General features: G+C 37.3%; 1 protein-coding gene across 1 annotated transcript in view; it reads right to left on the minus strand.

Annotated features, from left to right (window-relative positions):
• Positions 1-16,616, minus strand: part of LOC130247716 (mucin-2) — a 28,694-nt gene extending 12,078 nt beyond the window's left edge. The window contains exons 1-11 of the mRNA XM_056481145.1: positions 16,422-16,616; positions 13,483-15,601; positions 11,774-11,935; positions 11,152-11,461; positions 10,179-10,273; positions 9,510-9,535; positions 7,707-7,741; positions 7,465-7,612; positions 5,834-5,993; positions 1,971-2,103; positions 1,807-1,850 (exon numbers count right to left, since the gene is read on the minus strand). Coding sequence (XP_056337120.1) covers positions 1,807-1,850; positions 1,971-2,103; positions 5,834-5,993; positions 7,465-7,612; positions 7,707-7,741; positions 9,510-9,535; positions 10,179-10,273; positions 11,152-11,461; positions 11,774-11,935; positions 13,483-15,601; positions 16,422-16,433 — 3,244 coding nt within the window. The 5' untranslated portion in view covers positions 16,434-16,616. The remainder of the gene's footprint in view (positions 1-1,806; positions 1,851-1,970; positions 2,104-5,833; positions 5,994-7,464; positions 7,613-7,706; positions 7,742-9,509; positions 9,536-10,178; positions 10,274-11,151; positions 11,462-11,773; positions 11,936-13,482; positions 15,602-16,421) is intronic.
• Between the last annotated feature and the right edge of the window lie 434 nt (positions 16,617-17,050).

Below are 17,050 nucleotides of genomic sequence, written 5' to 3' on the forward strand. Positions count from 1 at the left end.
TGTTGTTCAGCCACTGAAATCTTCAGGCGAAAGATTGATGTGACTATTTTCAATTTCATAAGGTTCTTTTTGCAGCATCAATAATGTAGATACTTATTTAGTTTAACAACAAAACATCAGTAAATAGCGCTATTCCGCCTAGCCTGCTTTACTGCGATGAAGTTGCTTTTATATTCACATTGGTTCATTTTTGAACGATGACAACCTGTGATGCGCTACCTATATTGTTCGCCATTCTACACTGAATATTCAGTCTGAAATAGCATGCAAGTATGGCTTAGTAATAAGTGTAATTCCTACACCCAGCCGGCCAAGCACTTAGCATACATTAGTCGCTTTTGGACAAAGTGCATGAGAGAGTCCAGCGATCCTGGCATGTATGAAATATTGCACATTATGACAAGTTTTGCTTACTACACAACTAAAAAACGTGCTAGATATAATACAGTTTTTCATTCTAAACTGCAGCATAATAAAGTACTACAAAGTTTTCTAACTGGTGAATGACATGATCTAGTGGGTTGTCCACTGTCAGCTTTAAGGTGCGCATAAGTTTTAAGATTGCAAATAACGGCAGCATATCGCGTATTTCTAGAGTTTGCACAAGTTTGTTGTTTCCAATACAGGTGCGCCTTGCACAAGCGGCATGACACGCTCCCACCAATGAACCCAGGGCCGCAACGCAAGCACACCGCGAGTCACGTGACAAGAATTGACAGATCAGCTTCAGCTTGAATAGAATATTCACATTTCGGTAAGACTAATTTTCTCAGACAAACACAGAACACCCAAACACTGCAGTGCTTTGTACTTTTCTCCATAAATAAAACTTGTATCAGAGAGTGACAGCAATGTTTTGTCAGTTTGTCATCCTCTGAGAAAACGTCAAGCAATTGTCAAGCATTTGTCAAGCATTGACCAGTCCGTGGTGATTAAAAGGTTGAGGAAAACTGCCCTAGCTGACTAAAATAGACACATTTGTAATCTGTTCTCCTCAAAAAAGACAGTGATTCACCTCACAGCAATCCTCACACTATTGATAGAGCATAACAAATAACATGCAAGAAGTAAATTGTAATAGCCTTTATTATTTTTTGCCTTATAAGTCAGTGTGAATCCTGATATTTTTGTTATTGAATTTCAAATAGGGCCAATTTAAAGGCCAAAGGCTTACGTTTTTCAGTTACAATTGGCCTACTGGTGTTTTGCTTTTATATTTTACATTAGGCTATTATTCACTCATTCATTCATTTTCTTTTTGGCTTAGTCCCTTAATTAATCCGGGGTCGCCACAGCGGAATGAACCGTCAACTTATCCAGCATATGTTTTATGCAGCGAATGCCCTTCCAGCTGCAACCCATCTCTGGGAAACATTAGGCTATTGTTTGTGTATAAGCATATCTAGATATAGTAATAAACACACTGTTTGTTTGCAAACAACATTTTTTTTTCATCATTACTGCAAACGTATATGAGTGATTATATCATTAAATGTGGACGGGGGCCTTGCAATATTTTCTGGGAAAAAAGGGGGTCTCAGGCAAAAAAAGGTTGGGAACCACTGACCTACTGCATCTTTGACAAAGTCTGAAATTTTAAAATTGAATTTATAATTATCTATAAAACTAAAATACAATCATGTGAAGCAGAGTGTTTGATAAATATAGCAGAGATGGGATTTTGGCTAAATGAAATTCAAAGTGGGCGGGGCTACCGCAGCAAAAAATATCAGCATTGCTGCTTATGGTTGAGTCTCATTAGAATAGTGTCAAACACACGGAAATATAATTGAAGATCATGCTTACAGCTCTCATGGCTCTCATGGTTCAAGTTGTAATGCTCTGAGCTCCTGAAACACATGAACAAAAATAAACCAATTGTCCAATTACAAAATGTACATCAATGTTATTATTATCCAATGTCACCACAGCATGTAAAAGTACTATATAGTCGTCTGTATATAATGTACCTGCTGTTTGTACTGTTGGCTTCAGTGTCTTTGTGTCCATTGCCATTGGATCTGTTAGACACTGTTGTCTTCTTCCCCAACTCCATAATGCCATTGATGTTCAAGTCCACACACTCCACCGGGATATAACCGTCTGAAAAAATAACAACAGTCACAATCTGCATTCCAGCAGAAACATCTGAAAACTGAGATAAGCTCTTACATACACAGTCTAACAGATAAGCCGGAGCTCAAGGACTCGCTCGGGTCCTTTGCGCGGTGCCAGATCTGTTCAGACATTTCGCCCTTATCAAGGTAAACTCATAACAATGCTTATTTTCTGCACCCCATTTATCTGCAATACTCACTTAGGGTGATGCTAATTATTTGTGACTCGCAAGAGCCGAGATAAATGAGTTAAATGAATTTGTTGTGAACATCTACAGCCCCAATTCGGAAAAAACGTTGAGAGGCTTTGTAAAGTGCAAAAAAATCAAGAAAATATGTGACAATGACCACCACAGACTGGTGAGCAGCTAAAATCATTATATTATGTCAGAAATTAGCTCATAAAACTTTAACAATCAGTATATAAGTTCGCAAACAATCATTGTGATTTAAAAGTTGATGTGAAACCGTGAAACTAATCTCTTTCCTAACTTTTATTGAAGTATGTTGAGGCCATCAAAGTTGAAATTTGGTTACAAAAATTTCCATTCTGTTATTAATTACTCACCCTCATATCGATCTGATCCCGGAGACTTTTGTCGATTGTGTTGTTTTACAAATGGGTTACATGCACAGAAGTGTTGTTCAGCCACTGAAATCTTCAGGCGAAAGATTGATGTGACTGTTTTCAATTTCATAAGGTTCCTTTTGCAGCATCAATAATGTAGATACTTATCATGCCTATCTGATCCTGGAGACTTTTGTTTGTTTTCAGAATACAAATTCAGACATTTTAGATTAAATTGGAGATTGAATTTGATTAAGTTATCTGACCCCATATAGACAGAAAAAAACGTTAAACAATTCCATGTGACTTGGCTGATTCACCTGTAGCCATGAGAAGCTCCAAGAACACTTTTGAACTTTCTTAGCCAATAATAATTAATAATAATAATAATTCCTTACATTTACATAGCGCTTTTACGGACACTTGAAGCACTTTACACACATTTTTAGAGGGAATCTCCTCATTCACCACCTGTGTGCAGCATCCACCTGGATGACGTGACGGCAGCCATCTTGCGCCAGACCGCACACCACACACCAGCTGATTGGTGGAGAGGAGAAAGGTTGTTAGGAGTTTTTACCTGGAAGTTACTGGGGGCTGGGTATTAGGAATGCTAGTCTTGATTAATGTCTGGATCTTATGGTTAGGCTTAGGGTTTTTATGGGATCTTAGGGGGTACTTTGACCTGAAAGTAAGGTCAGTACCAGAGAGTTGCAAACCCCTTTGACAAGCTTATAAAACTCTTAATGTTACTATAAAGACTCATGCAGGTGAGTTTTAATCAAGGCCAGAAATCTAGGCACAAAGTTGACCTAAAGCCTTGGTTGCGTTGTTTCACTGAATTTTTTAAATTCTCTATTAATAATATTAATTCCTTACATTTATATAGTGATTTTTTAGACATTCAAAGTGCTTTACACAATGGGGGGAATCTCCTCATGCACCTGGATGATGCGACGGCAGCCATTATTGCACCAGACCGCTCACGAGCTGATTGGTGGAGAGGAGACAGAGTGATGAAGCCAGTTATGATATGGTGATGGTTAGGAGGCCATGATATACAAAGGCCAGTGGGCAAATCAAAGGACATCCTGGGTTTTTTAACGACCACAGAGAGTCAGGACCTCGGTTTAACGTCTCATCCGAAAGACGGTGCTCACTGAGCAGTAAAGTGTCTCCATCAATATACTGGGGCATTAGGACCCCAGTATATGAGCACCCATTGCTGGTCTTACTAACACCATCTCCGGCAGCAACCTAGCTTTTCCATGTAATATCCAGGTATTGTCCGGGCGCAGCCCTGCTTAGCTTCAGTAGGCGACCATGTGAGAGATGCAGAGAGCTAGCCGCTAGCTGCCAATAACTATGGAATATTGCATAAAACAATGCTTAATGGAAATAACATGACATGTATACATTTTTAAAGTATGCAAAAAAAAGTATGCCCACAACCTAGTAGGATAAACTTGTAATCTGATAAGAATAAACGAGCATAAACTACAGTGAAAAAATGTTTGAATTTAAATAAAAATGTTCATCATTTAAGTAAATTCTAGCATACGCATCAAAAAATCATTAGAATTTTCTAGCAAATTCTATTTTTCTTATTGATATTTGGCAGCAGTTTATCAGGAAGTGACAATTTTGTTCTCTTTGACTCACTAGATCAGGGGTGTCGAACTCAATTCCTTAAGGGCCGCAGTCAGGAGAGTTTAGTTCTAGCCCTGCTTCAACACACCTATCTGTAGGCATCAAACAAGCCTAAAGCACTCAATTAGTTTAATCAGGTGTGTTTAATTAGGGTTGGAACTACACCGTGCAGAGCTGCGGCCCTCCAGGAACAGAGTTTGACACCTGTGCACTAAATAGAAGAAGTACTTTATTTGCAAATGTTTTTTGCCATGTTAAAGTTTAGCACATAAATCTAATTTGATATTTGGATAGAAACATTGCTCATGTCTAATGTTCATAGTAAATGTGCACCATAATCTGATATAGGTATAAAATATATAGGTGAACAAAGTTTATACAGGTTTTTTTGGTGCACAAAAGTGTTCTTGGAGCTTCGCATGATTACAGTTGAACCATTAGCTGCATTTCCACTATCGGGCCAGTGCTAGCCAGGGCTTTAATCGGGCCAGGCCGGGCCATAGCCCGGTAGGTTGAGAAATGAGGCCGAAATCATGTCGCGTTTCCACTGTCGGGCTAGTTGCTCGCAGCGCGTCACGCAAACACCGCCCCCAGAACGTCCCTCGAATCAAACGTCACAACCCGTCACACAACCCGCCCACTTCAGCGGGAACAAAAAACTCAAATTATAACCACAAACACAACCTGGCATCACTACGAGAGCTGGAGGATGGAGAACACCGAAGCGATTGCTTTTTTACTGTTTGTGGTCTGTTGGTGTAAGGCCAGACAGCGATCCCTGGATAAGGACATTCGAGTTCGGCGGCATTTACTTCGAACACAGATTTTGGCTGCAAGGCGAGTGAGTTGATCAAGCGCGATAGCAAAACAAATGTAAGGGAAGAAAGCATCTTGTCTCCTCTTTACCTGACAGGAAAACTCCGCCTTTGTACGTAACCCCGCCCCGAAGCCCCAGTTGGCCCTTCTTGGCCCAAGGTATTCGGCGGGCCGAAAAAGGCCGGACGCTGGCCCCAAGGAAGCCCCGCTTTGGCCCGATTACGCCCCGGAAGTGATAGTGGAAACGCGACTGGCCTTGGCTCGCCCTGGCTCGCTCGCTTTAGGCGCGATAGTGGAAACGCGGCTATTGAAGTCACATGGAATGTTTTGACAAGATTTTTGGCTCCTTTTCTGGACATTGAGCATCTCTGGCTATTGCTGTATATGGAGGACAAGAGAGCTCTTGGATTTCATCTAAAATATCTTAAATTTTGTCCTGAAGATGACGGAAGGTATCAGGGTATTGGAATGACACAAGGGTGAATAAGTAATAACAGATTGTTTTATTTTTGTTGAACAAACCCTTTAAGTTTGCCAGCGCAAACACTGGAACATGTTCTATAAACTTTTGCCAATTAAATAAATGTTTAACAAATCAGATTAATTTCATCGCATTTTATAAAACGTTCCACATTTTTCAGAATTGGTGTTGAAGATTGTAGATTTGTGGTGTTCAACTCACATGTATTGTTGTTGTCCTTAGCCAGCCATTTCCCTTTCGGACAGTTTTCGGTTCGAATGATGTTCACGGTGTCTCCAACCTTCACCGGCAAGTCGTTTTTACGGCCTTTACAGTCCTCGATCACTTTAACATGGTATATGGGCTCTTCTTGGCCTGTGATCTGCATTAAACACCATGAGTTACATCAATATGGATATGCGAATCACTTAACAGACCTTATCAAGTGCTTTAAAAAAACAGGAGTCCTGCAGTTAGTGAGAAACTGAATCACATGGCTCTTTTCACTTTAGATTGTATCTTTTTAAATGATGGTTAGTGCATCTTTATAATTGCTTGAGGAGTGGAATGTGGATTGTAACAGTTAATAGATTGTGAGAGTTTTATAGGAAACAGTTATTGGTGCAAACCAGAGTGAGAAACTGGTTTGTTCATTCGTTCGTTCGTTCGTTCAGTCATTAATTCATTCATTAATTCGTTTTATTGTTCATTAATTAATTTAACCTTTGTAAGAGTATTTTTTAAAATAATTACCTTATTAATTGAAATTCATTATTAAATAAGGTACTTAATTAAACCAGTAGAATTAATCAGAATCCTATAATCTGTCATCAATGATAATACATTGATTACAATTGATAATATAGCAAATATTTAAACAATATATACATATTAAATATAACTATTTAATTATTATTATTTTAAAACTCTATAAATATTCTTACAGGGTAGAGCTATGATAAAAACATTCATTCATTTTTTTTTCGGCTTAGTTCCTTTATTAATCAGGGGTCGCCACAGCAGAATGAATCGCCAACTTATCCAGCATGTTTTACACAGCAGATGCCCTTCCAGCTCCAACCTAGTACTGGGAAACACCCATAAACACACATACATTACAGCCAATTTAGTTGATTCAATTCCCCTACACCACATGTCGTTGGACTGTGGGGGAAACCGGGGGAAACCCACGCGAACACGGGGGAGAACTTGTAAACTCCACTCAGAAATGCCAACTGGCCCAGCCGGGACTCGAACCAGTGACCTTCTTGCTGTGAGATGACAGTACTAACCACTGAGCCACCGTATCGCCAAAACAAAAACATTATTGTGATTATTGCTTTTGATATTGATCATTATAACAGCTCTCAGAAATACTTACTACTTCTAATCGGTCGGTTTGCTCTGACAAAATCACGTTGAACACGTGCTCTTCGAAACATTTTCAAAACCTTCTATTTTCAGCCAAAACACATCAAACAGAGCTGTGTAAACGTACCCTACAAAGTAGTTTGACACAAAATCTTTATTTTCCAAGGCCGAATTATTAGTTATGTTAGTAACCATTTGAAAAGCAGGTTTATAGTCAAGATAAAACTCTTCAGAGTGATCAAGATCACTGCTATGGTTTGTTCTGTGAGAACAACTGTCTGCATTATTCCTTACTTAATGCCATAGAATACATAAAAAAATCTATATTTTCTTGTTTTGTGTGTGTGTGTTTGAAGAACAATGTCACTTTCCTGCTACACCAACAACCCACATTGGTCTATGAGGAGAGTCTAGTCTACTGCTTGAATCTGTGTACAAAAAGTTACATTCTGTAAACATCCAACCAAGAAATGTTTTGTTACCTTAAATCTTTTCCTTATTTCGCTTTCTTTCTTCTCTTTTTCTTTCTGCTCCTTCTTTTCTCTTTCCTTCTCCTTCTCTTTTTCCTTTTCTCGCTGTTTGTCTTTTTTCTTTTGTTCCTTTTCATCTACTGCTTTTGCAGAGTTCTTCCTGTGAATTGAAGGTGTTTTTTATCACATGTTTTGGGAATGTTAATGTATTTTATCAACTTAAAAAAAAAAAGAAAGAAAATGCAGGTACGAACCTGGTGAACAAGCTTTTCTTGGGAGCCTCCTGAACCTGCAAGGTTGTGATTAATAGACCAAAACAAAAGACAACAACATGTTTCAACAAATCATTACAACAGAACAAGCATTAAAATAATGCTCTGAGAAAAAAAAAACAGGATTACTAGTATCACATACAAACATTTGTGAAATTAACAAGACTTTATGAAGTCATTACAAAACTATTAAATATGTGTATATATATATATATATATATATATATATATATATATATATATATATATATATATATTTATATATATATATATATGTGTATATATATGTGTATATATATATGTGTATATATATATATATATATATATATATATATATATATATATATATATATATATATATATATATATATTATGTGTGTGTGTGTGTGTGTGTGTGTGTATATCAGGGTTCATACACATTTTTACTACTAAAATTCCATGACTTTTCAAAGACCTTTCCAAAACTTTCAGGTAAATATTCATGATCTTGTTTCGTGTTTCATGAAATGTCTACATACATGTGGCAAATAAGAACAAACTGCACATTCAAATTCATTACAGTATATCAAAAAATAAATGACAATCATGTAGATTATATTTATTTTTATATCTGTAAAATAGTTTTTAGGAAGTATCCTGCTGTCTGTGTAAAAAATGTAGAAATGTTGGCTTGTGTTTTCACAAGACTTATAAGATTAGTACAAATTAGCCTTTAGCACCCACAGTATCTTACCTCTGCAGTTAGAGATTGTTTCTGGACACGACACTCAAAATGCATCTTGAACTACTGTGAAAGCGAGTGAAAGAGAGGCGAAGCTGAAACTGCTTATGATTTTTGAAGTTTCTGCTTTTGCAACTGAAGTTTGCAAAGTTTACTCCACACAGAGAACCTCACGTGAAGAGACAGACAGCTCAATTTCAATTTATTTAAAATGTTTCCAATTTTATCATCTCAAATATATTCAAGTACTCAGATAATTGTTAAACATTTTACAAAACATTTTGGGTTTATTTTTTTTTTTCCAAAACCTTTCCAGCCCTGGAAAATGCCTTTTCGAAATTTCATGACTTAACCAGGCTTTCCAGAACTGTATGAACCCTGATATATATATATATATATATATATATATATATATATATATATATATATATATATATATATATATATATATATATATATATATATATATATATAGATATAGTAGAAGTCAGAATTATTAGCCCCCCTTTCAATTTTTCTTTCTTTTTTAAATATTTCCCAAATGATGTTTAACAGAGCAAGGAAATTTTCACAGTATGTCTGAAAATACTTTTCCTTCCAGAGAAGGTCTAATTTGTTTTATTTCGGCTAGAATAAAAGCAGTTTTTAATTCTTTAAAGACCATTTTAAGGTCAAGATTATTATCCCCTTTAAGCTATTTTTGTCCGATAGTCACAGAACAAACCATCGTTATACAATAACTTGCCTAATTACCCTAACCTGCCTAGTTAACCTAATTAAGTCTTTAATTGTCACTTTAAGCTGTATAGAAGTGTCTTGAAAAATATCTAGTCAAATATTATTTACTGTCATCATGGCAAAGATAAAATACATCAGTTATTAGAAACGAGTTATTAAAACTGTTAAGATTAGAAATGTGTTATAAAAAATGTGTTATTAAACAGAAATTGGGGAAAAAATAAACAGGGGGGCTAATAATTCTGACTTCAACTGTGCATATATATACAGGTATATGTGTGTGTGTGTGTGTAAAAAGAATTAAAAACATATAAATAAAATCTCACCTGAGCCGCTGTATCAGCATATGGATCTAAGTTGCAAACAATATGAAACGCAAGTCAGTAAACAGCATTTTAAAGATAAAAGATAACCTAAAATAAACTGCACACATTACAATCTGCTGTTTATCATCTTAAAAGGTTAGAAGGTCATTAGAGAACAGATTACTGAGATCAGTAGTTGTATTTAAGAAAATCATAACATTCCAAAAACAAGATACATTTACTTTCATTCATTCATTTTCCCTTGACTTAGTCTTGATTTCAGAGGTCGCCACAGTGAAATGATCCACCATACACTCTCACATTCACACACTACAGCCCATTTAGTTCATCCAATTCACCTATAGCACGTCTTTGGACTGTGGGGCAAACTGGAGCACCCGGAGGAAACCCACATGAACAAGGGGAGAACAAGCAAACTCCACACAGAAATGCCATCTGACCCAGATGGAACTCGAACCAGTGACCTTCTTGCTGTGAGGTGACAGTGCTAAACACTGAGCCACCGTGCCGCCAATATTTACTTTTTGAGCTAAATTTACATGCTTTCAGAGAATAAATCTGCTAAAATAAGTCCTATTATATTCCAGATGTCTGTAAATATGAATGATATTCCTCCTGAATAGGTACAAGACATTTACGGTAGTTTGTAAAAAGGTTTCTTCCACTTACTCTTTGGAGGTCCTTTCTGCTTTTTATTCTTTATTGTTTTGCCTTTTTTATTTTCTGTGTAATCTTCAAAGACATTGTCAGCTCTTTCAAGGGTCCTAAAGAAAAGTCAGAATAACAATGATGTCACGACACATAAGCAACAACTGCACATCCACCATGTATTGGACCCGATCCAGTACGTCCTCGTGCTACTCGCTTGTTAAGTGTGACGTCAGAAGCAAGTACTGGGGATTTGTTATTAATCCTGAGGTAACAAACTCTTATCGAACTGTGACCCCAAAAACCGAGGTACACTGAAAACCCTAACAAGTTGACTAAACTAAGCACTCTATCAAACTATAAAACTATAAACGTTTACAAAGCGATGTAATACTTTTGAAAATCACAATATATATATAACTATGCCTAAATCGCAATATATATATAACTATGCCTAATATCCGATGGCCAGAAAGTGATAAAAAATAATTTAATTATTAAAATATTGATGTTTGTGATCCAGCAAGTGCAGGTATTGTTATGTGTACACCATGATTTTATTTAAAATTCACTTTAATGTGTGTGATATGACTAAAAAGGGGTCATAAATAAATATTTTCTCAATTTAAATGAGTAGTGGCTTGGACGCGGAAACAGTATTCCATATGTCACGACTTAACAAGCGTTAAGTGGTAACAGAGATCGCCCCCCAGTGGAGGACGACGGAATTTTCAAAAAACGTTAACTGAAATCACGTGACCCTGCCAATTTGATAAGCACTCCAAAACACTTATTTAAAACAAAAGATTCATAAACATGTCAAAGCTTCATGAAGCAGTGTTACAAAAGCAGCCATCACTAACAGAATGTAAGAACAGCTTTATTCGCACGCTATGAGCTTTTCAGATGTTTCCGTATGAATGAGCAACTTTTGGATAACGATTAGTGTGGGCAGCCAAGATCCAAATTATTGTAGACAGCCTTAATGACTTACCCTGATGGAGACAAGGCAGGTGAGATTTGCATCGAGTCCTTAAGCACAGCAGCTTGAATTTCTGTACTCGGAGAACCAGAGTTCATAGACCCATAATCCATATCCTCCATGTTCAGAGGAACAACATCTTTAACCTGAGGTTTTGGGTTGCGCTGTTTCAGAATGGCTTCCTCGTGACCTGAGAGTGGTCTTTTGGGAGTGGAGGATGATGATGGTACTGACGGAGGCCTGAATGTGGAAACTGCAGGGGTCGCAGGTTCTTCAGCATCATAAAATATCTCTCCAAATGAGCTGTCATGTAGTGATCCTTCTGATGAAGAAAACCAAATGTATATTTGTGCATACTTTTAAGATCTTGTTTCAACATGGTATAAACATGGGTTATGTAGCTTTTGAAATAAAACCGAAAAGCATGAAAATTAAAAGGATGTGGATGGAAACTACAATTATGATTATAATTTGTGTGTTTAATCTGGTCAGTAGCCAAAAATTGGGTGGTATTTGGTAGTATTATTTAAACAATTCAAGGATTTTAATTGCATTTGCATTTTTTAAAAGTGGACAACCCCATTCAATACTTGATCAATCTTAATACCAAGTCCAAATGGTGTAAATTGGTTACCATGTGTTTCTAGGTGTTCAGATGGTGTTTTGGGTATCTGGAGGTGAGGAGCAGGAGACGGAGTTGGTTTTTCTAATAGAGGGTCCACCATGGGTGTGGCTGGTAGAGCCTTCCTAGGTGGTGGTGGAGGAGGATGTACTGGTTTGACCACTGTCAACACCCCTGAAGAAACATTGAGATCAGATATGTAAATTAGAATGGACAACCACTGAACCACTGGATAAACAATGTCATGGACAAGAAACCTGTCGGGACTACATGTTGCTTACAAATTAATCATAGCCAAATCATAACTTTTTATCAACCATTGTACAAAATTGTAAAACAATTTCTGGTTTTGAATCAGATTATACCATTGGCATCTCACTCAAAAATGTTTCTATAACTTTCGTATTTGATTCTTAACTCTTCAGTAGATACATCATGTACTAAGGCTGGCAGAAAATTAAAATTTGCAATTTTCTAGGGTGATATGTCTAGGAACTCAAATTTACCACAGGAACGGTAAATACTGTACACTGTCATGGTCACCCAACACAACGATCAAAATATTGATTATCAAGATACAGGAAATAACATGTTTGAGAACATGATTGAGATGCATGTTTGAGATGCAATTATGAGCCAGATGCTGAACAGACTGAGAATATGAGCTCTGACGATGACCATGATGGTAAAATCACCTGCTCAAATTGAATCCCTTTAAGATCAAAAAGCAAAATATGCCTTATTTTGTTCTTTCATAATTATTAAACGTTTATGCTCAGAATTGAGCAATAGCTTGCATGCTTACAAGCAAGGTAACAATGGTCCCCATTCTGTTGTCTACAAGTAAATGTATAACAAGTTTTCTGATGCCAACTGACAACCAACATTCTCCTGAATATAGGGTTAGCAACTTTGCTGGTATGTCAACTGATGCAACTAACCTAACCCCATCCCAACCATTTATTAATACACCACTAATACTAAAAATAAGCACAAGAACTAGGTCAGGAACAGAGAAAGATATCTCCGCAAAGCCAAAGAAAATGGTGAGGTTGAGAAAATGCAGCAGGTAAAACAGGACTATGGAATGTAAACACAGGAACTATGATGTTCATGTTTTTAACTTGTGTAATAATTGTGCAATAACTCATCTAATACATGAGACTCAATGCGATGTTAAATATTTCTATTTTTACAATTTTAGATGTAGATGTAGTGATTCACAGTAATTAAAACATTTTCTCTGATGCTTCTAAACTTTGAGTAATATAATCTAATTGCAACAACTACTTAAGGGGATATATGCAAGTCTAATTAGTGTTTAGTTTAAGTCAAAATCAAAATGCCCTACTCTTTCAGATATATCCTTGAGACAAAATAATCTTTGTCATTCTGATTATGAAAGATATGTTGCCAAACACAAGCCACAATAGACTTACATATCCTGCATACCAACCCTCCCTGAAGAATGGAATCCACCTGACAGTCAAAAAGGTATTTAAACCCTGTTTTCCAAAGCTTAAAGGTATTCACACTTTGAAAATTAAATGTAAAATTAAAATGGTATTCGTAGGCACATCACACTTTACAAAATCCTGAAAAATGTCACACTCATTGATACAAGACTACCTAACAACAACATAATCCTTCTGTTATGGACACAATTTATTTTTGGTGGGAAAGATAAAACAGTGTAAACATGATTTAAAACTGATACTTACTATTATCAAGGCCATTAACCTTGGGCAGTTCAGGTATTTTGACTTTAGGTGGAAACCGTGCACGATCTACATAGTCAACTGGAGGGAGGTCAGGGATAACAGGCACTTCTGCTACAGGTGGAGTTTCCTCATGCAGTGCTTTTACAGTTGTGGCAAGCTGTGGTAATGCCTTTTCAGGTGGAGTCACCTTAGGTTGTGTCACCTCAGTTGTGAAAGTCTCAGGCAGAGTTGTGGGAGTTTCAGGCAGCGGTTTCTCAGGTGTAACTGTCTCTATTGGGGTTGTATGCTCAGGTGTGGTAGCCAATTGAATCGCTGTTGACTTTCTCTTAGCCCGTTCCAGAAGGTTAAAAATACGGCTATCAGGTGGTGTGCGTTTTACTGAGGCCATTTCTTCTGCTCTCGCCAAGGCTGAGAGGGGTGAAAGTGGCTTGGTTGAGGGATGTTCCTCTTTAATCATGTCAGGACTGTCAGGACTGTCAGTGAGAACTTTCGTATTCTCCAGAACCACGTCTACAGGTTTAACTACAGTATGAACATCTAAGGGGTTCACCAAAGGCTCTGAAGATACTACTGGATAGGTAGACAGTGCAGGGGTAGAGGCTAACCTGGAGATATCTGGACTCCTGGAAATTGGGGGGATAGATGTACGTATTGCTGGAATAGGTTTGATTTGCTCAAATAAGTCTCCATCGGGATAATCTTCAAGAAGAGGGGGAGGAATATCAGTGAATTCTGCAGGAGGGCTTCCTTCAGGGGGAGGAAATACTTCTGACAAATTGAGCATATTTATATTTGGCTTCAGAGGTTCGGTGTCAGCAAGAGTTGTAAAAGAAGGATCTGGTTTAGGAATCTTAGGGATAGTTTGAACAGGAATGACTGGTGTTGGAATGACTGGCTCAGGAATCTTTGACTGAAGAATCTTTGACTCAGGAATCTTTGGTTCAAGAATCTTTGACTCAGGAATCTTTGGTTCAAGAACCTTTGGTTCAAGAATTTTTGGCTTAAGAATCTTTGGCTCAAGGTTAACAGAGGTTGGGATGCTTGGGGGTGGAATACTTGAGGCAGGAGTGTTGGGGACAGAAGGTGGTACAACTGAAGTCTGAGAAGGAACAACAGCCTTAGGGACAACAGGAACACTTTCAGTTGAGGGAATTGCTGCAACCGATGAGGCAGCAAGAGTTGGGGGGTGTGGAGCAGGGGTACGACTTGCTGGAATTGGACTTTCCCTTTTAATTGAACTTTCTACTGTTCCTGGCTTCTCATTGCTAGTTTTTGAAGTGGTAAATACAAAACTCTTGGGTGTAGATACTTTGATTGGTGAAATGGACATTGGTGTATTGGGGTTGCTTCCAACCTCTGGGGTATCAGCTTTTGTTGGCAAAACAAGTGGAAGATTCCTTTCCTTTATAGACTTTTTTGCAACATTGACCTCTTTTGTGACATCTGCATTCTCATTCACAACTTTACTGGCTGTTTGAGGCGTAATAACAGAGCTCTTGGGTGTGGATGGTGGAACAGACACATGTGTAAATAGGCTGGGTTCAGGTTCTGAAGTTTCAACTTTTTTCGGAACCACTGGCAGAACCAATGGAAAATTTCTGTCTTTCATAGACTTCTTGGTAACTTCAACCCCCTTATTATGTTCTGTTTGGTTGTTTTCAACTTTGGTAGCTTTTGGAGGGTTAAATACAAACTTTTTAGGTGTTGACCATTTGGCTGGTATAGCAGACACAGGTGTGCGTGGACTAGATTCAGGCTCTGAGGTTTCATCTATTTTTGGAGACATTGGTGAAACCAGTGGGAGATTCTTGTCTTTGAGATTCTGTTTAACAGCATTCACCTCCTTCTTTTGGTTATCCAGCAGTTCAGTGTTATTGACAAACTGGTTGTCACTGGGTTTTGATCCCCAAGGTGGAGAAAGCTGGCGACTGAGATTTTTGTCATCTTTAAAGACTACACGTGGTGCGAGAATCTCCCCTTTTCTCACAGCAGCATTGAGGGAGGAGACAAAAGGATTGCTGACTTTTAATGGAGGTGGGATGCCTTTAGGTTTTTCTGGGATGACAGGTTTAGGATGGATCTTCAGACCATTTTCTCCCTCAAACCTTGCAGATTCATCCTGATATATAAAATGTAGTAAAAGTTATTTCAAAGTAAACATAAATTGCACTATGAAATGCATATGTATTTCCAGCAAAAAAGCATAAACTGCTTAATATCACAATGGAACACAATCAACTTTATGTTTCAGGAATCAGAAGGCCATTTGATGGCATGCTGTTATTGACTAATCAAATCCCACACATTTTAATAGCCAAAACCACACTAATGTATTTAAACAATGCATACAAAAATACAAGTACAAGAACTCTCAAACTAAAGTAGTAATCTGTTGTGTACATAACCACTAGCAACATTAAAACATACTTTCAAGCAACAGTATGACATTGAATTGCAATAAATTGTTGAGTAACACTATAGGACCAGTTCTCACTATTAACCAGTGGCTTATTACCTGCCTATTATTAAGATACTGGCTGTTTATTACTATTTATAAATTAAAAGACCTATATGCCTAATCCTATCCAATACCAAACCCATCTACAACCGTATTAACTATCAATATGCAGCAAATTTTGAGTATATTGAGGCAAAAGACATAGTTAATGGTTCGCTAATAGCACCTATTGTACCATAAAATGAAGTGTAAGCAAATGTTGATAACCAATAAACTGATTTGTGATATAGGAAACTCTCACAGAACAGATAGTGTGGCACTAGCCTGGCACATGTTCAAATTCCCAATGGTTCTACCTCAATATTTGATTCAAAGAAGTGTTTGAGAAGCATATGTAGACACATTCAATCTTAAATCATACTAAAACGTTAATAATAGAATAATAATAAAACATAATAATAATGTCACAGCTGTTTCTTACCTGTTCCATCATTGTGAGACAAAATCTTCCAGCAGTTTGTTAAAAGGACATATTTCACTCTTCTCAATGCCTCATAAACTAATAATCCATTGAGTTATTCCTTTACGATTCGAAAAGATTCAGCACGTACAACTGAAATGGTGTTGTGTCGCAGCTGTTTCAGGATAAATAGCACGCAGAGTGAGAACTCGCCCATTGGCCCTCAAACTGGAATGAGGTTGGATGAGCGCGTTCATGTGCTAATGACGAGATAAAGGAATGTCTCGTCAAACAAGTAACTTCACCGAACGCCAGCTAAGGACTGTTTTCATTCAGAAAGAATGCAGTCGGGCAAGAAGCACAGAAATCCACGAAGGCACAGCTTCTACTATTAAACAAGCAAATCAAACTCTCATTACGTCTTCAGATCACGTAAAATAGAAGTCATAAAAATGATTGGTCAGTGTTGTTCACACCTATTTTTAAAAAATTCGCTTGGAAGTCAGTGGGTGGCAGATACCAACATGTTTCAAAATATCTTCTTTTGTGAGAAAGAAAGAAAAAACTAGTATGAGTATCACGTATGAAGTATGGGTTAATGGTGGCAGGATTTTCAGTTTTGGGTGAACTATACCTTTCAGTATTATTTA

Source organism: Danio aesculapii, chromosome 20 (genome assembly GCF_903798145.1).
Source record: "Danio aesculapii chromosome 20, fDanAes4.1, whole genome shotgun sequence".
NCBI lineage: Eukaryota > Metazoa > Chordata > Actinopteri > Cypriniformes > Danionidae > Danio > Danio aesculapii.